Source organism: Eretmochelys imbricata, chromosome 2 (assembly GCF_965152235.1).
Source record: "Eretmochelys imbricata isolate rEreImb1 chromosome 2, rEreImb1.hap1, whole genome shotgun sequence".
Classification (NCBI taxonomy): domain Eukaryota; kingdom Metazoa; phylum Chordata; order Testudines; family Cheloniidae; genus Eretmochelys; species Eretmochelys imbricata.
In genome coordinates, this window is record NC_135573.1 from 32,926,336 (window position 1) to 32,949,631 (window position 23,296).

A 23,296-nucleotide genomic window follows, 5' to 3' on the forward strand; every position below is an offset into this window, starting at 1 on the left:
CAGGCAACCACCTCCCACCCCCGCAGCTGCCCAGATCCCTGGCGCTGATGGTGCTCTCACTGCTCTACACACCGTCAAGAGAGGAATCTCCATTGATGGGACCAGCATTTCTTCAGAGACCACCCAGAGGGTCACCAGCGCCTTGCCAGATGCCTGCCCAGCCTCCGAAACCACCCAAAGAGACCGCAGGCCCCTGCCAGATACCTCTCGACCCCACCCGCCCACACCAGGATGAACCAGCCAGAGATACCGCTGGTGCTGCTGGCACCTCCCCGCTGCAAGGTAATGAGGACACCATCTACCTGTAGTACCCCCTCGCGGCGGAAGTGCACATCTGCCCCATCTGCTTCCCTCCCCAAAGCTTTGTGCTAGAAATGGCCCACCTTGATTATCATACACATTGTAAGGAGAGTGGTCACTTTACATAAGCCATTACCAGCAGGAGAGTGGGGTGGGGGGAGAGAAAACCTTTTGTAGTGATAATCACCCATTTTTTCATGGTTTGTGTGTATAAAAACGTCTTCTGTACTTTCCACAGTATGCATCCGATGAAGTGAGCTGTAGCTAACGAAAGCTTATGCTCAAATCAATTGGTTAGTCTCTAAGGTGCCACAAGTACTCCTTTTCTTTTTGCAAACACTAAGAGTAAAAATCTTTGTGTATGCTACAGTTACACTGAAACTACTGTATTTCTTAGATGTGATAGTTATCATATTTAGTATGTGTCTTATTCTGTTGTGCCGTTTTAAATATAATTCTATTGTATTTTACTATACCTTATATCTCTTCTTTGCTTTATTCTGTAACTATTTACTTCTTTAAATAAACAATTATTTGTTTTGAAAGAAAGGCTGCTGGTGTGTCTATCCTTGAGCAGAAGGCTGTATCCTTTCAGGGCTTAGTGAGACTAGCTTGCTCTGGAGAGAGCCCTCTACAGGTCAGAGACAAGCCCCCTGGTAATACACTGCTAATTCCTTTAGGGCGGGCCACACCCTTGTTTACCCTTTAGTTGAAATTTAGACAAAAGCTGTAAGCACCATAATTGACATCTAAAATCTTAGGGTAACAACTCCTGTGACAGACCCATAACCTCCGGCTGACTTACCAAAGTCCTCAGAGAATCATTATTTTAACGACATCAAGTTACAGAGAATCCACCATTTACTCTAGTTTAAACCTGCAAGTGACCCATGCTGCAGAAGAAGATGAAGACCATCCCAGGGTCTCTGCCAATTTGACCTGGGGGAAAATTCCTCCCCAACCCCCAAATATGGCGATCAGGTGGACCCTGAGCATGTCAGCCAGACACCTGGAAAAGATTTCTCTGCAGTAACTCAGAGTCCTCCCCATCTAGTGTCCCATCTCTGGAAGTTGGGGATATTTGCCACTAGCAGTTGCAGATGGGCCACATGCCATTATAGGGAGTTTCATCATACCATCCGTTCCATAAATCTATCATATGCTGCCAAAAACTGCCTCAGATTGTGCAGTTCAACCACACTGTAAACCCCTGTTTAATTTCTTCATTTTCATTCCTAGATCTCTTTTGGCTTTACTGCTGCCCAGATTTCTCCTTCCTATGGTATATCTGTTTTAGGTTCCCCCCCGCCCCGATGTATTAGTATGTATTCCCTCACATCCCTTCCCTCCCCTCACCTACATTGAAACTCGTTTTATTTTCTGCCCATGTTTCTAATGTCTTTTCCTCTATTGTGACTAGATTTTTAGCACCTCCAATTTAGTATCATCCGCAAATGTCAGCAATGTTGCCTTTAAATAAATGCTAAATTAAGAGATATTCTAACACTAATCCATACAATACCCAAAAATACCAATACAATCTCCAGAAATAAATGCACTGCCATTTGTCATTAGCCTTTGTCTACAGTTGTGTGTGCATGTGTATTGTATTTTCAATTCATGACGGTGTGGCCCATTTGAATTCATTTTTCAATGAAGATTTTGAGTCTGTATCAAATGTGTATTTTCGGATTAGTTAAGACACTCATGTCAGGAAGTTTGTCTGAAAGTAAGAGAAGGAAAAGAAGGCAACTATACCCAGAAAAAGGAATGCAACACCATTACTTACACAATAGCAATAAACAAGACAATGCCTTTATACAGGGATGTCACCTGTGGTGAGGTAAGTTTTGTTTTTACAGAAGGATAAACTAAGGCCCAGAGAAGTAGAGTGATTTGTCCAAATTTACATAGCATGTCATTGGCAGAGCTAGGAATAGAACTTAGTACTAATTCCCCACTTCATACTCTGTCTCAACAATAGCTCTGTGAGGAAAAAATAGTAAGATATGACCCCACTAGTTACAAGAACTCTACCACTGAAGTGAAATAATTCAACCCAGCTAAGAAAGAGCTCACTAAAAATTAAGGTTTCCATGATAACTTAATAAAAAACTCCTGGTCAGCCCAATCCCCTGGAGAAATGGAGGCATTTTCTGCCAATACCTTGAGCAAACCAAAATGTATGAATTTATGCTGCGGCAGAGAGTTGCACCCTTGGCAGAATAGTCTTTGATCAAGACAAATGCTCTTAATGATATTTTGCAGCTGGCATGCCAATAATTTAGCTGAGAATCTTAATTTTAAAAAGAACTGTAGGGTTTCTATAGATCTGGATCTACAGCCTCCAAAATCATTAAAGTTAATTTTGCTTATAGGCTCTCTCTCATCCCTTTGACTCACTGGGATATTTCCACATATTGAGCACATAGGGTATTTAGAAACTGACATACCTTGCAGTATTCAGGCATGAGTCTGTCTGGATTCATTTCAATGCAACTGTAGCTGCTTCTGTTACAGGCAGCACAGCAATTTTACTTGAAATCTAGATTTTAAAAAGTACAGTGTCAGTTGTGAGTTTAAGTTGTGTTGAGCTTTAAAATGTTTAAAAAAACAACCCTGCCATTTCAGCTGCCCCTAAATTTTATCCTTGTTTTCATGTCAGAACTGTCAACTGCAATTGCCAGGTAAATTCAAAGTTATGAATCAAGAGATCTGATTTGTTAATCAAGCATATTTTTCTAATATACTTTAGAAAAGAATATTTTCTATTTGTAACAGTGTATTATTTTTTATCTCCCTTGTTGCCTCTGTAACCCAGGCAGCTGCAGAATTTAACTAGAGGTAAGAAGGAGATTCTACATTTTACAAGGCAATAATCTAGTTCCTGAGTGGATAAACTACAAGGCTTAAGGCCAAATAAGTTATCCTAATGAGAGAACAGAGTATGAATTAATGGTTGAGGAAAATGGACATTTCTCCAATATATCACATTTGATATCATTTGACTATAAATGTAATTTCCTTCATTCCTTTCTCTCATCTCACATCAGTGCTTCCCTTCCTGCACCCCCCCCACACTTTTTATTTATTATTATTATCTGAATGTATGGGACACCCACCATTGTGATGTCTGGCTACCTTGATAAGCCTTAAGTTGAATCATTACTGAACCAAATAGGAGAGACAAAACACCATCATCTGCTACAGTTTTAAGGTTCAGACCAACTTTTTGTTTAAAGCGCAACTCTTCTAAGTGTGCTAAATTCTACAGTTACTTGGAGTGCCTTGAAATTTGCTGTGCTGCATGGGGTTCTGTTAGTGGTCCGGATCTGGGGACATTTGATACAGCCCCTTTCCCAAATAACAGCTTTTCTTAAAGAAGACAGATCCTAGCAACCTTTTTTTGGTCATAGGTAGTGATCAAACTAGGGCTGAGATCATTGCACCAGGGCGTCCAGCACTCCAAAGTTACCCCAACAGCCCTCTGGGGGAAATCAAATTAAAAGTTTTTTTCAAAAAGATTTTGTTTTTCTTGTCTAGCACTTCGCACATCTCATAAGCTAACTGACTCTCGAAAAGAGTTAGAGAGTAATGTGCAGGGATAGACGTTAACAGGACAGTTTTCGGAGTAGCAGCCGTGTTAGTCTGTATCCACAAAAAGAAAAGGAGTACTTGTGGCACCTTAGAGACTAACAAATTTAGCTACAGCTCACTTCATCAGATGCATGCAGTGGAAAATACAGTGGGGAGATTTTATATACACAGACGACATGAAACAATGGGTGTTACCATACACACTGTAACGAGAGTGATCAGGTAAGGTGAGCTATTACCAGCAGGAGAGGAAAAAAAAACTTTTGTAGTGATAATCAAGGTGGGCCATTTCCAGCAGTTGACAAGAACGTGTGAGGAACAATAGTGGGGGAAAATAAACATGGGGAAACAGTTTTCCTTTGTGTAGTGACAAATCCACTCCCAGTCTTTATTCAAGCCTAATGTAATGGTGTCCAGTTTGCAAATTAATTCCAATTCAGCAGTCTCTCCTTGGAGTCTGTTTTTGAAGATTTTTATTGAAGAACTGCCACTTTTAGGTCTGTAATTGAGTGACCAGAGAGATTGAAGTGTTCTCCGACTGGTTTTTGAATGTTATAATTCTTGACGTCTGATTTGTGTCCATTTATTCTTTTACATAGAGACTGTCCAGTTTGGCCAATGTACATGGCAGAGGGGCACTGCTGGCACATGATGGCATATATCACATTGGTAGACGTGCAGGTGAACGAGCCTGTCATAAATATAAAGGGAAGGGTAAACCCCTTTGAAATCCCTCCTGGCCAGGGGAAAGCTCCTCTCACCTGTAAAGGGTTAAGAAGCTAAAGGTAACCTCGCTGGCACATGACCAAAATGACCAATGAGGAGACAAGATACTTTCAAAAGCTGGGAGGAGGGAGAGAAACAAAGGGTCTGTGTGTCTGTCTATATTCTGTCTTTGCCGGGGATAGACCAGGAATGGAGTCTTAGAACTTTTAGTAAGTAACCTAGCTAGGTACGTGTTAGATTATGATTTCTTTAAATGGCTGAGAAAAGAACTGTGCTGAATAGAATAACTATTTCTGTCTGTGTATCTTTTTTGTAACTTAAGGTTTTGCCTAGAGGGGTTCTCTATGTTTTTGAATCTAATTACCCTGTAAGCTATCTACCATCCTGATTTTACAGGAGGGATTTCTTTATTTCTATTTACTTCTATTTTTATTAAAAGTCTTCTTGTAAGAAAACTGAATGCTTTTTCATTGTTCTCAGATCCAAGGGTTTGCGTCTGTGGTCACCTATGCAAATTGGTGAGGCTTTTTATCCAACATTTCCCAGGAAAGGAGGGGGTGCAAGTGTTGGGAGGATTGTTCATTGTTCTTAAGATCCAAGGGTCTGGGTCTGTAGTCACCTAGGCAAATTGGTGAGGCTTTTTACCAAACCTTGTCCAGGAAGTGGGGTGCAAGGTTTTGGGAAGTATTTTTGGGGGAAAGACGTGTCCAAACAGCTCTTCCCCAGTAACCAGTATTAGTTTGGTGGTGGTAGCGGCCAATCCAAGGACAAAGGGTGGAATATTTTGTACCTTGGGGAAGTTTTGACCTAAGCTGGTAAAGATAAGCTTAGGAGGTTTTTCATGCAGGTCCCCACATCTGTACCCTAGAGTTCAGAGTGGGGGAGGAACCTTGACAAGACATTTTGCGTTTTGCTGAATGTGACATTCTGGAAGGGCCCAATTGTCAGAGGACAATCTTAACGGTGTATTAACTAATTGTTTGCCATTTAATTATCTTTTTTGTTAGGCATTAAAATGGGAGCTGCATTTTCTGTGTTATCATCTGATTGTCAGACAATACACATCTGTGCCAGTGTCCCACAAAGCAGGTGATCCAAATTTGTTTTAATATTTGTGATTTCAAAAACAATTAAGCAGTGATTCATCTTTGCTGTTAAGAAAAGAACCAGACTAATTCTCATTACCCTGGATTTTTCTTTTACTGAAGTATCATCTTTGTTTGTGTTGTACACAAGGACACAAGTTGCTGTATAGACATGCTCTGGAAAACACTTATGGACATGCTTAATTCTTAACTGAGTTCAATGGGACTGCTGGATCCCAGCCCAAGAGCTGTTTTACACAATTGGATCACTGACATAAATTAATGCATATGAGCAGTCCCAGCATTCTGTGCAGACCTTACAGGGACAAGAGCCCACGGGACATGTTTCAGTGTAACCCAGTAGTGCAAGCAGAAATAATTTCTTACCGGTACTGCACTCATGGGAGGGACACAAAGACGGGGGGGCACATGACCCTTCATGCGACTCCTCCTTGCCCTGCCCCCAGCCCAGGGCCCCCACGCTCTCCCCATCCACTCCAGTACCTTTGTATATACAAACATCAACATGCTTAACTACTCACTTTCCCCCCAAATATGTAGTATTCAGTCTGTTTATATGGAAAATGGAAGTTGGGTGAGGTGCCATTTCAGCACATGACTTATTAAAAGACAAATTTTAAATAGAACTGTATCCTAAACTGCTTTATGGTATTGTACCCAAACATTGCATTTTAATGGGAGATTCAACTTCCTTTACAGAAACAGACTCCTGAAACTATTACCCGTCCACGAAAGTGGTCCAAAGTCCCATTGTCTTCAATGGGATTGATCAAATGATTAAGGGTTTACAGGATTAGGTTCCAAATTTGTAAATTGTTGTGAACGAAACTGACAATGCCTGAGATGTCAGATCAGAAGGAACTTCATTCAAATAAAGATGGGCAGATGTGTGATAAATCTTAGCTCTGTTGCTAAGATGAGGAACATATTTTCAGCAAAGTTCTTGGCAGATTCCTGAGGCAGCTGGTTTAAGGCTATCAGTATCTGGCATCATAATCTTCACTTACAGTTCTCTCACCCACAAGCTGGAAAATGAGGCACTTGTTTTCTTTGTTTTGCTGCTCCAATTCCAGTTAACAAAATGCATCTTAGACTAGTTTGGCTACAAAAAAGAATTCTATGTACACTGGGGAAAACACCTAATTCCTATCAGGCTGCAGAAGTGGGCTAACATCAGAATACAAATATCCCTTGGTCAGTGCAAGCAGAAGCATTCCTCTAATGATTGGACTTGATGTGATGGAGTATGGATGTCATGGATAATTCAGACCAATGGTGAGAAGCAGAATTAAAAACACTGTTTAAACACCTTCCGTTCCCCCTCCCCGCTTCCCCTCTTAAGGACTCCTGACCAACGTAACAGCACAATACATATGCTAACAAATTTAAACAAAGCCTATGTTTAAGCCTGCTAGCACATATATTGTGCTGTTAAAGAATGGACACCCTCCCTAACCATGTTCTGCTCCTTTAAGGAACAGAGCGCAGCCCCACCCACCTCCTCCAAAGAAGGGGGCTAGCTGATCTGGAGGATGGCATGGACTGCACCTTTAGCAAGTTTGCAGATGACACTAAACTGGGAGGAGTTGTAGATACGCTGGAGAGTAGGGATAAGATACAGAGGGACCTAGACAAATTGGAAGACTGGGCTAAAAGAAACCTGATGAGGTTCAACAAGGACAAGTGCAGAGTCCTGCACTTAGGAACAGAAGAATCCCATGCACCGCTACAGACTAGGGACCAAATGGCTAGGCAGCAGTTCTGCAGAAAAGGACCTAGGGGTTACAGTGGACAAGAAGCTGGATATAAGTCAACAGTGTGCCCTTGTTGTTAAGAAGGCTAATGGCATTTTGGGATGTATATGTAGGGGCATTGCCAACAGAACAAGGGACGCGATCGCTCCCCTCTATTCGACATTGGTGAGGCCTCATCTGGAATACTGTGTCCAGTTTTGGGCCCCACACTACAAGAAGGATGTGGAAAATTGGAAAGCATCCAGCGGAGGGCAAGAAAAATTATTAGGGAACTGGAACACATGACTTAGGAGGAGAGGCTGAGGGAACTGGGATTGTTTAGGCTTCAGAAGAGAAGAATGAGGGGTGATTTGATAGCTGCTTTCACCTACCTGAAAGTGGTGGTTCCAAAGAGGATGGCTCTAGACTGTTCTCAGTGGTAGCAGATGACAGAAGGAGGAGTAATGGTCTCAAGTTGCAGTGGGGGAGGTTTAGGTTGGATATTAGGAAAAACTTTTTCACTATGAGCGTGGTGAAGCACAGGAATGCGTTACCTAGGGAGGTGGTGGAATCTCCTTCCTCAGAGGTTTTTAAGGTCAGGCTTGACAAAGCCCTGGCTGGGATGATTTAGTTGGGGATTGGTCCTGCTTTGAGCAGGGGGTTGGACTAGATGACCTCCTGAGGTCCCTTCCAACCCTGATATTCTATGATTCCAAGTCTTTCTGGTACCCCATACCCGCTAAAAAATACTTGCCAGTACTGCATACTGGAGGGTACCACCCTACTCGCCCTGCTGGTGTAGCCAGAGCGGTTTGTGTTCAGTAACTTCCAGGCAGGGCTGGGAAATGGTTTGCCCAAGGCAAGACACAATTAACAAATGAAGCGCTTTATCTCTCCACTTTGGCAGCGGTGCGAACCGACCACCGCACGCCAAGCCGCAGCCCCGTGCGCTCCGATCCAGCGTTTAGTGCGAGCCCGCCACGCGCAGCCTCCATGCGCAGCCGCGCACGTGCGTCCTCACGGACACGAGGCGCTCTCAGCACGCTGCCAGCCTCCTTCTTCACTAAGCCCTGAGCGCGAGCACGCCCAGAACGCCCGCACGTGTCCCAGCCATCACGCATGCGCACAGACCATCTCTCCCGCCGGCGGCCAGCCCACATGCGCGCGCGCGCACTACGTTCACTCTGACCACGCCCCTTTCCCCATGACGGCGCCGCGGCCGCGTCTCTGTGCGCGTTGGTGAAGCGGCCCCGGCGCGGCACCGCCCCCTTTTCCCAAGATGGCGGAGTACGACCTGACCACCCGCATCGCGCACTTCTTGGACCGGCACCTGGTCTTCCCGCTGCTCGAGTTCCTGTCCGTCAAGGAGGTACGTGGAGACCGGGCCGCGCCCCCGCCCCCCCCCGCATCCACCCTCGGCCGACACGTGGGAGGCGGAAACCAGCCCTTGGGCCTGCTCCTTCTCGGGGGGAGGGCGGTAATGAGGCCCGGCCCGGGGCTGCCGGCCTGAGCGATGGGCGCGCCTCACGGGCAGCGTTGCAGCTGGGCGGGCCGCGGCGATGCGCTGGGAGGTCGGGAAGAGCTGCCTGGAGTCCAACGGCCTGTCCCATGTGGGCCGCTCTGCGCGCTCCGGAGTCACTGCGGAAAACGGGGGGTGGCTGGAGGGCAGATTCGGAGCTGCCTGCTCTTCTTCCCGTCCTCTCCCTAGGGGCTGCAGGGCATCCTTCTCCAACTGCCCTCGGGCCTGCGCCCCGCGTCCCCTCACCAGGCGGGGTGGGGGCAAGCTTGAGTCCCGTTCCCTACCAAGGGGGGCGGGATCCTTCCCCAGCTGCCCGCGACCGTGGACCCTGTCACGTGGCAAAGTGAAGGAACTTCCTCCCCATCTGTCCACGGGTTTGGGGCCTGTTCTCCAGCTGCTGGTAGGCGTACCACCACCCCCGCCCCGGTAAGGCGAGGGAACCTCCCCCAGATCCTCTTGGACCTGCACCTGTGTAGGCATGCCTTCCCGTCCCATCACTCTCTTATTCCCTTGCCTTGTGTCTCCTAAACCTTTTAGTATTATTGAGGAGCCTTGTGGCTCCAAGGCCTTGTCTGCATTACAGTTTAAACCCCTGATTCTCCAAAACTGTTATAGGTGAACATAATTTGTTGGGGAAGCATTCACATGGTTTTTATAAAGGGAAATCATACCTTACAGCCTACTAGAATTCTTTGAGGGGGTCAGCACGCGTGTGGACTTGGGTGTTCAAGTAGTTAGAGTGTACTTAGATTTTTAGAATGCCTGTGACAGGGTTCCTCATCAAAGGCATTTAAGAAGAGTAAGATGCCATGGGATAAGAGGGAAAGTCCTCTCATGGATCAGTAATTGTCTAAAACATAGGAAAGAAAGGGTTGAAATAAAAGTTCAGTTTGCACAATGGAGAGAGGTGTATATAGTGCTGCCTCCCCATAGTGTACTTGGACCAGTACTATGCAACATATTCATAATGATCTGAAAAAAGGGGTAAACTGTGAGGTGGCAAAATGTGTATCTCATACATTTTGACTTTAGCAAAGCTTTTGTTACGGTCTCCCATAGTATTCTTGTCAGCAAGTTAAAGAAGTATAGGCTGGATGGATGCACTACGAGGTGGGTAGAAAGTTGGCTAGATTGTCGGGCTCAACGGGTAGTGATCAATGGCTCCATGTCTAGTTGGCAGCCGGTATCTAGCGGAGTGCCCCAAGGGTCGGTCCTGGAGCCTGTTTTGTTCAGTATCTTCATTAATGATTTGGATGATGGGATGGATTGCACGCTCGGCAAGTTTGCGGTTGACACTAAGTTGTGGGAAGAGGTAGATATGCTGAAAGGTAGGGATGGGGGTCCAGAGTGACCTAGACAAATTGGAGGATTGGACCAAAAGAAATCTGATGAGGTTCAACAAGGACAAGTGCGAAGTCCTGCACTTAGGATGGAAGAATCCCATGCACTGCTACAGGCTGGGCACCGACTGGCTAAGCGGCAGTTTTGCAGAACAGAACCTGGGTATTACAGTGGATGAGAAGCTGGATATGAGTCAACAGTGTGCCCTTGTTGCCAAGAAGTCTAATGGCATATTGGGCTACATTAGTAGGTGCATTGCCAGCAGATCGAGGGAAATGATTATTCCGCTTTATTCAGCACTGGTGAGGCCACATTACATCCAGTTTTGGGGCCTCCACAACAGAAAAGATGTGAACAAATTGGATAGAGTCCAGCGGAGAGCAATGAAAATGATTAGGGGGCTGGGGCACATGACTTAAGAGGAGAGGCTGCGGGAACTGGGGTTATTTAGTCTGCAGAAGAGAAGAGTGGGGGGGATTTGATAGCAGCTTTCAACTACCTGAAGGGGGGTTCCAAAGAGGATGGAACTAGGCTGTTCTCAGTGGTGGCAGATGACCGAACAAGGAGCAGTGGGGGAGGTCTAGGTTGGAAATTAGGAAAAACTACACCTCTACCCCGATATAACGCTGTCCTTGGGAGCCAAAAAATCTTACCGCGTTGTAGGTGAAACCGCGTTATATCGAACTTGCTTTGATTCACCGGAACGCGCAGCCCCATCCCCCCGGAGCGCTGCTTTACTGGGTTATATCTGAATTTGTGTTGTATCAGGTCGCGTTATATCAGGGTAAAGGTGTATTTCACTAGGAGGGTGGTGAAGCACTGGAGTGGGTTACGTAGGGAAGTAATGGAATCTTCATCCTTAGAGATTTTTTATACATGTAAAAAGATGGGGTCTAAATTAGTTGTTACCACTCAAGAGAGAGATCTTAGAGTCATTGTGGATAGTTCTCTGAAAACATCCACTCAGTGTGCAGCAGTTGTCAAAAAAGCTAACAATGTTGGGAACCATTGAGAAAGGGATAGATAAGACAGAAAATATATTGCCTTTATATAAATCCATGATATGCCCACATCTTGAATACTGTGTGCAGATGTGGTCACCTTATCTCAAAAAAGATATATTTGAATTGGAAGAGGTATAGAAAAGGGTAACAAAAATGATCAGGAGGATGGAACAGCTTCCATGTGAGGAGAAATTAATAAGACTGGGACTTTTCAGCTTGGAAAAAGAGACGACTAAGTGGGGGGTGGGGGGAGGAATATGACAGAGGTCTATAAAATCATGACTGGTGTAGAGAAAGTAAATAAGGAAGTGTTATTTTCTCCTCCTAACACAAGAACTAGGGGTCACCAAATGAAATTTAATTGCAGCAAGTTTTAAGTAAATGGAAATATTTCTTCACACAATGCAGTCAACCTGTGGAACTCCTTGCCAGAGAATGTTGTGAGGACAAAGACTATAACAGGATTCGAAAAAGAGCTAAATGCATCCTTGGAGGATAGGTTCATCAATGGCTGTTGACCAGGATGAGCAGGGATGGTGTCCCTAGCCACTGTTTTCTAGTGGGAATGGGCGACAGGAGATGGCTCACTTGATGATTACCTGCTCTGTTCATTCCCTCTGAAGCACCTGGCATTGGCCACTGTTGGAAGACAGGATACTGAGCTAGGTGGCCCTTTGGTCTGACCCACTCTGGTTGTTCTTATGTTCTTACACATTGGTGTAAAGCTAAACTGTGACTTGCAGGCTAATCTAGAGAAATTTGGGGCCTTAGTATGTTGTGTGTGTTGGGGCCTCACTCCCTCCTATTTCACTTTTATTTATGCACTTTTATTTATGCAGACAATAGAGATTTTGGGTAGGTTGGCCGGTCTCAGTTCTGGTACTTCCTGGGACAGGCCTGAGGGTGTGACTTTGCCCACCTCTGCATGATGTCACACCCAGAGTGCATGTGAGGTTATGCTACATGAGGGAGTAGGGGGCTGCAATTTTGAAGAGCATACTTCCCAGCCTGCATGACCTTGCATGCACAGAGTAGCACGCTTTTCATTATGGCGTTCCCCCATCAGGTACCAGACAAAAACAAGTGTGGCTTTATCTGAGTACTGGATCTCTAGCCAATAATATTAATGGCTAATGTTAGAAAACCAAGACTACTGAGTTTAACATTGGACAAACGGTGTGTCTAGTTTTTGGGGGGGCCGTGAACTCAGAGCACCAGTACAAATGTCCTCCCTTTTGGCTGCTCATGTCAGCTCTAGTGACTGCACTAGTGTAGCTTTCCTAGACAGCACATATGAATCTAAAACAAAGCTACAGCTACCCACAAAACTTTCTAAAATACTTGTTGAAACCTAAATAAAGTAGGCTTTTCCTGCATAGAGATCTGGTTATAGTTAATCTCATCACAAGCAAATTGGCAGACTCCACAGAATAAGGAAGTACTCCCATTGTAGTCAATGGGAGTTTTGCATATACTGAATGTTTTTTATTTTTTAGAAAAACCTAGTTTTTAAAATAATACAAAAAGCACACATTTTGTAGTTGCTTAATTTGTGAAAAGTAAACATACATATAGTCTAAATGCAAAGCTTGCAGTTCTGTAGGGTAAAACACCACATAATAATCAAGTTCACAGAGGAGTAACTGGTTAGTTACTTACTACTCTTTTGTGTCTACTCTTAGATATCAATGTATTTTGTCCAAATTTATTTTTTTTAATGCCTAGCCTATTAGGAAATTGTGCAGTAGACCAGGGGTTCCCAAACTTGGTTTGCGGCTTGTTCAGGGTAAGCCCCTGAGGGGGCCGCGAGACGCTTTGTTTACCTGAGCGGCCATACCTGCGGATGCTCAGGTAAACAAAGCGTCTCGTGGCCCGCCAGGGGCTTACCCTAAAACAAGCCGCAAACCAAGCCCCTGGCGGGCCGCGAGACGCTTTGTTTACCTGAGCAGCCATACCTGCGGATGCTCAGGTAAACAAAGCGTCTCGCGGCCCACCAGGGGCTTACCCTGAACAAGCCGCAAACCAAGTTTGGGAACCCCTGCAGTAGATGAATCCAAATACAGTAACTCCTCACTTAACGTTGTAGTTATTTATGTTCCTGAAAAATGCGACTTTAAGTGAAACTATGTTAAGTGAATCCAATTTCCCAATAAGAAATAATGTAAATGGGGGGGGGTCAGGGAATTTTTTTTTTGCCAGACAAAAGTCTCTGTGTGTGTGTATACACACACACAGACACATACTATAAGTTTTAAACAAACAATTTAATACTGTACACAGCGATGATGATCGTGAAGCTTGGTTGAGGTGGTGGAGTCAGAGGGTGTGATATTTCTCAGGGAATGCCTTACTACTAAATAATGAACTAGCAATTGGCTGAGCCCTCAAGGGTTAACTCGTTGTTGTTAATGTAGCCTCACACTCTACAAGGCAGCACAAATGGAGGGAGGGAAGACAGCATGGCAGACAGAGACACACAACCTGTGTGTGTGTGAGAGAGAGAGAGAGAGAGAGGTGCATTTTGCTGACACCACTCTTAAGTACACTACCTTGTTAAGTTAATCAGCAAGCTGAGACTGCAGCAGCTGCTGCCAGGAAGCTCCCTCCCTCCTGAGCCATGTCGTGTGTGTCCCCCTGCTCTATGGAGATGGGGTAAGTGGGGTACAGGAGCAGGGGGAAGGGGGACACCCTGACATTAGCCCCCCCTCCTCCTCTCCCAGCAAGCAGGAGGCTCTGGAGAGCAGCTCCAAGGCGGAGAGCAGGAGAAGCACATGCAGTAGTGGTTGGGACAGCTGAACTGCCAGCAATTGATAGCCTATTGGGCAGCTGTTGCACAGGGAACTTAGGGGAACGGGGAGCTGATAGGGGGCTGCCGGTCCACCCTGGTTCCAAGCCCCTACCAGTTAGCTGCAAAGGGCTGCTCTTCCTGCAAGCAGTGGACAACTCAGGCGGCTGCCAAACGACGTTATAAGGGAGCATTGCACAACTTTAAACGAGCAAGTTCCCTAATTGATCAGCAACATAACGCTGTTAACTGGGACAACTTTAAGTGAGGAGTTACTGAACTTTAAAAACATGCTCAGTTGCTCCTAATGTGGCTGGATAATGGGACACGTCTCTTTAAAACTATATAAATTTTGAATTTACTGTTCAGTTGTTTTTGATGTTATTTCCACAGTTCACCATTTTGATGCAATGAACTGCAGTGTAGCTGTAAATTAGTATAGACAGGAAATTTAGCTCTCCAGCTGTTGCTGAAAGGTATGTCAGGCTGCATACGGTTTCTGACTGGAGTTTTGCTGCAGGCAATTCCGAAGTAGGTAAACAGGCTGCCAGAATACCAAATAATTTCTTTTACTTAAATCCAACGTGGAAATATTACACTAATTTTTACCACAACACTTCTGCCATATGGTTCTTACTGAGTGTAAATTATCAAACCAGATACAATTTTAAGGGTCATCCAGCTGAATGTTCTTTGATGTTAAAATATTTAACATTTTACAACTATAATACAACATGCATAATGTATCATTGTCATCATAGGAGATACAAAAAGGCTATCAACTCTCCCACTAGTGGAAAAGAATTGTGGGGAGTTTTGAAAAGCTACGTAATGTCAAATTTAAGGTCATGTTATTCCCAGCTTATTCATAAATAAGCAGAGCTATCTTTAAAAAGTAATCAGATGCTTTATTTAAAGAATGTTTCAATATGTTATATGAAATCTTTTTAACTTATTGTTTCAGATATACAATGAAAAAGAATTACTTCAAGGAAAATTGGAGCTTCTTAGTGATACCAACATGGTGGATTTCGCTATGGATGTGTACAAAAACCTTTATTCAGATGAGATTCCTCATGGTAAGCTTGGTCATAAATGGGTCTGTGGATTTTGCAGTCAGTTTTCAAGTAGATGCTTGAGTGAATGAAATCGTAACAATCCTTTCCAACAGCTGCCAATTTTACAGTCTTAAAACTGTCCCTGGTGGTGGTTTTTGTTTAAAACATTTGTAATTTTGTCCTCCTTTCCTTCTGACCACTGCTCGCTTGGCACCGTATTCTGGTATGGTTGTGAAGAATACACTGATAGTTGGTAATAACGTGTATGCAGTACTTGGTACCTATGGAATAAAAGTATCAGTATTAAGTTTAAGGAAAGATGATTAATGAAAGCAGGTGCCTTGTTCAAAAAAAGGTCATTGTCACTAATCTTGTAAAATATTTTCTTTCATTTAAAAATTTAGTTTCAAAGTGGTATTAAGAGTACTTCATGACCAATAACAAAGACTTTGGGATTACCATAACTCCCCTGATGCTATATTATTGGTTACATATTCCTTGCCTGTGAAAATATAATATTGCACACTTAGAAGTGTGTGAGGGGGAGGGTGGGCTGGCTGGCTGTGTTAAAACTTTTCTTTAAAGCATTCAATCTTGGAAACCATAGAGACAAGATATTTCCATTTTAGTACTGCATATGAATTTCAGGTCAGTTGTGATTGAGGTTTAATCATGTGTGGAAGTTCAAAGTTATGGTTCCTATGTCATGTATAAAAACATAAAACAACAGAGAGGTCAAACGTTCTGCGACAAGGGGTGAATTATCCTTTCACCCAGAGTCTAGGCATTGGGGCTACAGGTAAATTAGTATAACTTTGCACCTAATGTTACTTACAAAAAAACTGTTTAGGGATCCTTAAGGTTCCAAAGTCAGGTACTCAAAAGTTAGGAATGACTTCTTTAGTCTTTACAGGATCACATAAAGCTTGTTCTACAAGACCTCTGCTTCACTGATTGTTCAAGATGAGGCAGTGAGTAACAGAAAGTTCTCTTGTGTTTAAAGCAATGGGCTGGGACCAAAGAAATCTGGGTTCTACTCCTGGCTCTTCCACAAACTTTCCTTTTGATACTAGGCTAGAATGTTGTTACACAAACATGCCCGGGGAGCAAATTAATGTACAAGCATTCAATTCGAGCATTTCCTAACTTTTGAGTACCTGCTTGGCAATCTTAACATTTTTATTTAAGTTTTTTTTCAGTCTTACAGTAGACCATTTCAGCTGATGTGCAGTTATTTAGTTGGATAATGTTTCACTTTAATAGCTTACATATATGTAGGAACAATTCCTTGAAGTTTGAGAGTTCATATCTGGAAGAAAGCTGAGGGAATAAGTCTGGTTATTGGGACACCTCTGCCTGCATTCCACACACAATCCAGCTACATTCCCCCAAAATTATCCTTTTTTTTTTTGCATTTTCTAGAGCATGTAATTTATTCTTGAAAAATAAACTATTCTGTATTATTGACAATTTGATACCTATTCAGCTATACTGCTATTCCATATTTCTTATAATAACTTGCACTACAAAATTTCTTCTGTACATGATGATTCAAATGTTAACCATCATTAACTTTATTTAACAGTATAAAATAAAGTTTACTGCAGGTAACACTTTCAGAGTCAAATACTATTCAGGACTATTTGCTTGCTTGGTGCTCTGTGCAAGAATCTGACCTATGGCGCACTTCTGTCCACTTAATTTTCTCTCTGTACAGACTACTTTTATACACATAATTTATAAGTAGTGTAAATTATTCTTTTTACCCATACCATGAAGATTTACGTATGGGCAACTCTCACTCTTTCTGTCAGCTGAATAACTGTTGCCAAGGTTATAGTTGAGTTGCATTCTTAAGAAACTTTACAGTATTAACTAGTTAAAGCTAGAAATTTAGTGAAAATACATTAAACAAATGCATTCACACACATTTAATAATTATATTTTCTTCTGCCTTCCTTACATTTAACTTGTTCAACTGCAGGAGTCACAGAATAAACATGTTTCAGAGCAGTAGTCGTGTTAGTCTAAATCAGCAAAAAGAACCAGGAGTACTTGTGGCACCTTAGAGACTAACAAATTTATTTGAGCATAAGCTTTTGTGGGCTAAAACCCACTTCATCAGGTGCATGCAGTGGAAAATCCAGTAGGAAGATATATATGTATGCATATACACAGGGAACATGAAAAAATGTGTGTTGCCATACACACTATAATGAGAGTGATCAATTAAGGTGAGCTATTATCAGCAGGAGGAAAAAACCTTTTGTAGTGATGATCGCGCTTTCATATAATCAGTAAGGTAACTGAATGGTTTCTCCTTTTGCCCTCTTCTACCCCCACCACCTTCATTTTTGTAATCACAAGAGTCAACTGAAGGTGTGGATAGTTCCATCATATTGAAGTACCACTTATCAGGCAAGTGATTCTCAGGTTTAGACTGGCTTGTGAATTACCATTACCAGTTCGTCCACTAGAACTCGTTCTCAAATTTGTGGTGTGATTATGCCCAGGATCATTCTTCTGTGGAATTAATACTGTAGTTGATTGCAGTGGTGGTTGGGACAACTTCATTCTTTTCATTACCTTTGGGCATGGCTACACTTGCAGATGTAGAGTGCTGTGAGTTAAACCAGCCTTCGGAGACTGCAGCAGGGAAAACACTGCACTGTGTTTACACTGTCAGCTGGAAGCGCCCTGGTGTGGCCACATTAGCAGCTCTTGCAATGCCACAAAGAGCAGTGCATTGTGGTAGCTATCCCAGTGTGCAAGTGGCTGCAGCGTGCTTTTCAAATGTGTGGGGGGTGTAGGGGGTGTGGAGCATGTTGTGTGTAGGTGTTGGGGGGGGCTGAGAGTGTGTCAGCATGCTGTCTTGTAAGTTCAGACAGCAGCAGACCCTCCTCCCCCACGCCTCTCTGTCTCGCACACTCACAGCAAGCAGCATTCCACAGTAATGGTTGCTTTGTCCCGGAGCAGATAAACATGCTGGCTGTCAGAAATGGAGCTTTGAAAGGGCATATCCGCATTCCTGTAGCCGATTTCAAAACAATGAAAAGAGTGGCCACTTGACTTCAGGGGATTATGGGATGTTTCCGGAGGCCAATCACAGCGCAGTAATACAACACCTCGTTCACACTGATGCCTGGATATTTCAGCCGGGGCATAGCAAGCTTTATGCTTCTCGTGGAGGTGGATTACCAGGAGCGCCCCAGCTGCAGAGTGCTTTATGTGCCTTGCCAGTGTGGACACATCAGGAGTTAGTGTTCCTGGGGCTGCTTTAATGCATTCTAACTTGCAAGTGTAGCCACGCCCTTGGTCTCCTTGCAGGATTGGTTGGCGGGTCCTCTTGCTCCATTAAGTTCTATGCTCAAATAGCAGATTTTTCTCACTTTGGCTGTTCTCTGTTCCAAAGCATGGTTTCTTCAAGTTGATATTTAAATGTTTCCTCTATCACACATAGTAGCACTAGATGTAAAACTATAGGTAGTGTTCCTTACTATTTCTACCAGCTTGAAAGTTATTTTGCAGATTAGGCTGCTTATAAGCATCCTTCTTACTTTTCAAATACGTTTTCTGTCAGAGTTTGAGTGCTTGCTGAACAAAAATCTAGCCTAGATTTGTAGAAGATTTTTCGTACAGTTTCAGTTCAGCAGATAATTATTCCATTCCCCTTGAATATATGTAGCATCTTCCTTTCTGTTGCTTTTCACCTTTGCAACTTTGTCAGAAGCAAGCAAATGTATCCAAAATATAGTTTCTTCCTTCATGATGAGTGAGAAATCTTGTTGTTCACGACTGTGCTGTAAAACTCTTCCATAGAGATAGTGACTTTTTATTAAGCTAGTCACTTGTATAATAAGTCATGGATTCCAAGTCCAAAAGACCAGTGTTGTCATCTAGTCTGACTTTCTGTATAATGCAGGACATAAATTTCCCCAATAAGTCCCAAAACATATCTTTTTAGAAAAAACATCCAGTCTTGATTTAAAAATTGCCAGTGATGGAGAATTCACTAGAGCCCTTGGTAAGTTGTTCCAATGATTAATTACTCTCACTGTTCAGAGTGTGGAGGTACACTTTAGTTCCAGTTTGAATTTGTATAGCTTCAACTTGCAGCCGTTGGATCTTATTATACATTTCTCCGCTAGATTGAAGCGCCTAATATTAAATATTTGTTCTCCATGTAGCTACTTATAGACTGTAATCAAGTCACCCCTTAACCTTCTTTTTTGTTAAGCTAAATAGACTAAAGGAACTCTAGCACTGAAAGGCATGTTTTTTAATCCTTTAATTATTTTCATGGCTCTTTTCTGAACTCTCTCCAATCTATAAACCTTCTTCTTGATTTGTGAGCACCAGAATTCGACAAAGTATTCCAGGAGCAGTCAAAGCCAAATCCAGTGGTAAAATAGCCCTTATTCCTACTCAAGATTCCCTTGTTTATGCATCCCGGGGTTGCATTAGACCTTTTGGCCACAGCATCTCACTGGGAGCTCATGCTCAGGTGATTAGATAGAGACTCCCATCCTATAAGCATGCTTTGTGTTCTTTATTCCTAGATGTATACATATATATTTAGCCGTATTAAAAATGCATATTGTGTGCTTGTCGCCCATTTATCAAACAGTCCAGATCACTCTGTATCACCGACCTGTTCGCTTCATTATTTACCATTCCCCAAATTTTTGTGTCAGCTGCAAACTATCCATGATTTTGTTTTCTTCCAGGTCATTGATAAAAAATGTTAAATAGCATAGAGCCAAGAACTGATCCGTGTGGCCCCCCCCAGAAACACTCATTCAGTGATGACTCCTCTTTTACAATTATTTTGAGATGTATCAGTTAGCTAGCTTTGAATTGATTTAATTTGTGCCATGTTAATTTTATATCATTCGTTTTTTTAATTCAAAATGTCATGTGGTACCAAGTCAAATGCTGTACAGAAATGTTATCTCAGCACTGTTACCTTTATCAGCTCAACTTGTAATTCATCAAAAAATACTAAGTTAGTTTGGCAGAATCTATTTTCCATAAAGCCATGTTGTTTGGCATTAATTATATCACATTCCTTTAATTCTTTATTAATCATTGTGGCAGTTAATGTGGCTTGACTGAGGGGACAAATGAGCTGAGGTTTTTGGATACCAAGGTACTCAGCACACTGCTGATTCTACATCAGATAACTACAGGCTGCTTGCGAAGATGTTAACTTTACATTGTACTCTTTCTTTATCTAGCTTTGCGTGAAAAGAGGACTGCTGTTGTTGCACAACTGAAACAGCTTCAGTTAGAAACTGAGCCAATTGTCAAGATGTTTGAAGACCCAGAAACTACAAGACAAATGCAATCTACTAGGTAATATTTTCTTTAATACTCTAGACATTGCAGGAGTTCATCTTCCCAGATGCCTTGTTGGACCAGTGTAAAGAGGCTTTCTAATTAACAGTTGTCAGTTTAAAGCTGAAAATCTTTGCTCCCTTTGCCTGTACCGGATGTTAATATTTATGCTGTGATGTCTTGGCCCCCATATGATGATATTCTGCTTACCATTAATAATGTCTCCATGAGGGAAAGCTTATACTTCAGGATGTTGACAACCAAAGTGGTTAAATATAAAAATAAATCCTCTTGTAAGAAATGTTTTGTCATAATTTAAATATTGTTTGTGTTTAGGTGATGAAATGGTTAGAAAGGCCTTTGAAGTCATCCCTGAAAAGCCCAAGTGATATGTTAATTTTCTGCTGCTCTTTTCACATTAACACCTTCAAAGTAGAATGTTGAAGTATCATCTTTCCAGGCGCATAATTTGCTGTTGTAATCACCTTCAGAGGTAACGAAAGTAACTTCGTAAACAGCTAGAAGCATCAGCAACCTGAGGCACTTTCATAGGCCTGCCAATTCAAGAAGCGAGTCTGAGGGCTTGTCTTCACTACAGGGGTAAGTCAACCTAAGTTATGCTACTCCAGCTACGATGTAGCTTAGGTCAATTTACCCCGGTGTCTTTGCTGCACTGTGTTGCCAGGAGATTCTCTCCGGTCAACTTCCCTTACTCTTTCAGAGAGCTGGAGTACTGGGGTCGACCAGAAAGCGCTCTGCCATTGATTTAGCCTGTCTTCGCTAGATCCGCTAAATCGATCTCTGCTGCATTGACTTTTGATCTCCCTGTAGTGAAGACCAGCCCTGAGAATTGCAGCCTGTTTTCTCCTTAGTGCAGAATGTTATATTATGTGCAACACCTGAACCAAGTTGTTCAGTAGCTTTTATCAGAGAGTTTCAAAAAATGCCGTACCTGAATTTCACCCCCCCTCCCCCCCAAGAAATATTTTTTTAATGCAGCATATCATTGCAATTCCTTAATATTTGTAGTACTCATGATAAATGGCATGGACAGAATGGCAAGCTAACATTTCAGTATTCTGATAAATTTTGAGTTGTTCAAATATTTCTGGGCATAAAATGTAATTAATATAACCAGTTGCAAAGAAAGCACAGTTATTCCCATTAACCCATATGAAATGGGCTTATTTCTTAAATATCTTAAATTACGTCCTGCCAATACACTACAGTGAACAATGAAAATAAAATATATTGATGCATCTAATTATTAAGGTCTTCCTCCTGCAGTTGAAGCCATGTGGGAGTAACCTTGCACCCACATGGAATCCCCTTAACCTCAGTGAAGCTCAACATGAACATGTATTCCTGCATGGATCTGCTTGCAGGACCATGGCAAATATTTATAATACATAAGGCTGAAAGAAAATTGTGGGCCATGATTTTTGTTGTAAAAACTTCAACTTTCAACACTCACTGCAACTAACAACTCTCACCACAACTTTTGTACAATATCACTCACTGAAACCTGGTCATGATGGAGGGGTGGCAGGGCCAAATTTCGGTGAGTGGTGTTGTGACTTGGTGAACATGTTGGGGGCAGAGGTGGAAGAGGAGGAGGTGGGGTTGGGGTTGTGTTCCCTGGAGGGCTCAAACTTTGCCCAGGTGTGGTTCTGCCTCTGCCAAGTGGCGCAGGTCAGGCCTGCTGAGCCTCAGTGTCTCCTGCATGACTTGAGCAACTTTGCCTCTCATGGTAAGTGGGGCCAGGTAGGTGTTGGGTCTTGTGCCTTCCACAGGATGTGAAGCTGGGATGGGGAGCCTCCAGGGATCTCTGCACTGGGGCCAGCTCTAGGATACATGGGTTTGGGTGTGCCCCCCCACCCCGGAATTGGAGGAATGCATGGGGAGTATCCAGCTCCTGATAAAGGACCCTGATGCCAACTTGACATCTACCCAGTTACAAACAAAGAGTTTGGGTCCTGAATCCCTCGAGCTGCCCCCACACACCTGCACCGTCCACACCTCTGCCCTGAGGGACCTCCACACCTTTGTCCTGAAGGCTGCCCTAACCTGCAAACCCTACCACATCTCTTCTTTGAGGGCACCTCTGCACACACTTTGTGTGTCCTTGTGGTCTTTTTTATGGTAATTGAACTAAAGGCACTAAAAACACAACTGTAACAATTGTGGACAACTTCTGAACCAAAAAAATCTCAATTTTCTTAAAGCCTTAATAAGTAATGCTCAAGCTAAGTTATTCTAAGAATTCTAGGAAAAAATAGGCTGTAAAAAGTATAGTTAATAACAGTTTACTGGAAGTGAAATTTTGTGGTGTCTGATATTCCAGAAGGAATAGAATTTTGCTTTTTGAGTCTGCTTTTGTTCTCACATTATACTGAGACAGGCTGTATTTTGGGAAATGGCAGACTAAAATGATTAAAATGTATTTATGTATACATAAATTTTACTGATTTGGGGTTTTTTAGAACTATAAATTACCATATGACATACGCAGTTCCATATTCAGAGATGAGAACTTACAGTAACTTACTTCATAGTAACTGTACTGCTCCCCAATCTTGGGTCGGTGCTGCGCAGCTGACTAGGACCCCCACGTAATTTGAGTTTTGAGGGCAGCAGTTCACCTCATTTCCCAAAAAACCCACAGCAAAGGGGTATGTTCTGTCTTCTGTGCTCATCTTTTTTTTTTTTGCTGATGATATAATTCTCTATGCCTGTTGCGCGAGTCATAAAATCAACTAAAAGCAGTTAAAATAGAAATGTCCTGAGGCT

General features: G+C 42.9%; 1 protein-coding gene across 1 annotated transcript in view; it reads left to right on the plus strand.

Moving 5' to 3' along the window:
• The first annotated feature begins 8,677 nt into the window (after nucleotides 1-8,677).
• Nucleotides 8,678-23,296, plus strand: part of EIF3E (eukaryotic translation initiation factor 3 subunit E) — a 56,390-nt gene continuing 41,771 nt past the window's right edge. The window contains exons 1-3 of the mRNA XM_077809880.1: nucleotides 8,678-8,831; nucleotides 15,076-15,190; nucleotides 20,407-20,524. Of these exons, the coding sequence (XP_077666006.1) occupies nucleotides 8,742-8,831; nucleotides 15,076-15,190; nucleotides 20,407-20,524 (323 nt within the window). The 5' untranslated portion in view covers nucleotides 8,678-8,741. The remainder of the gene's footprint in view (nucleotides 8,832-15,075; nucleotides 15,191-20,406; nucleotides 20,525-23,296) is intronic.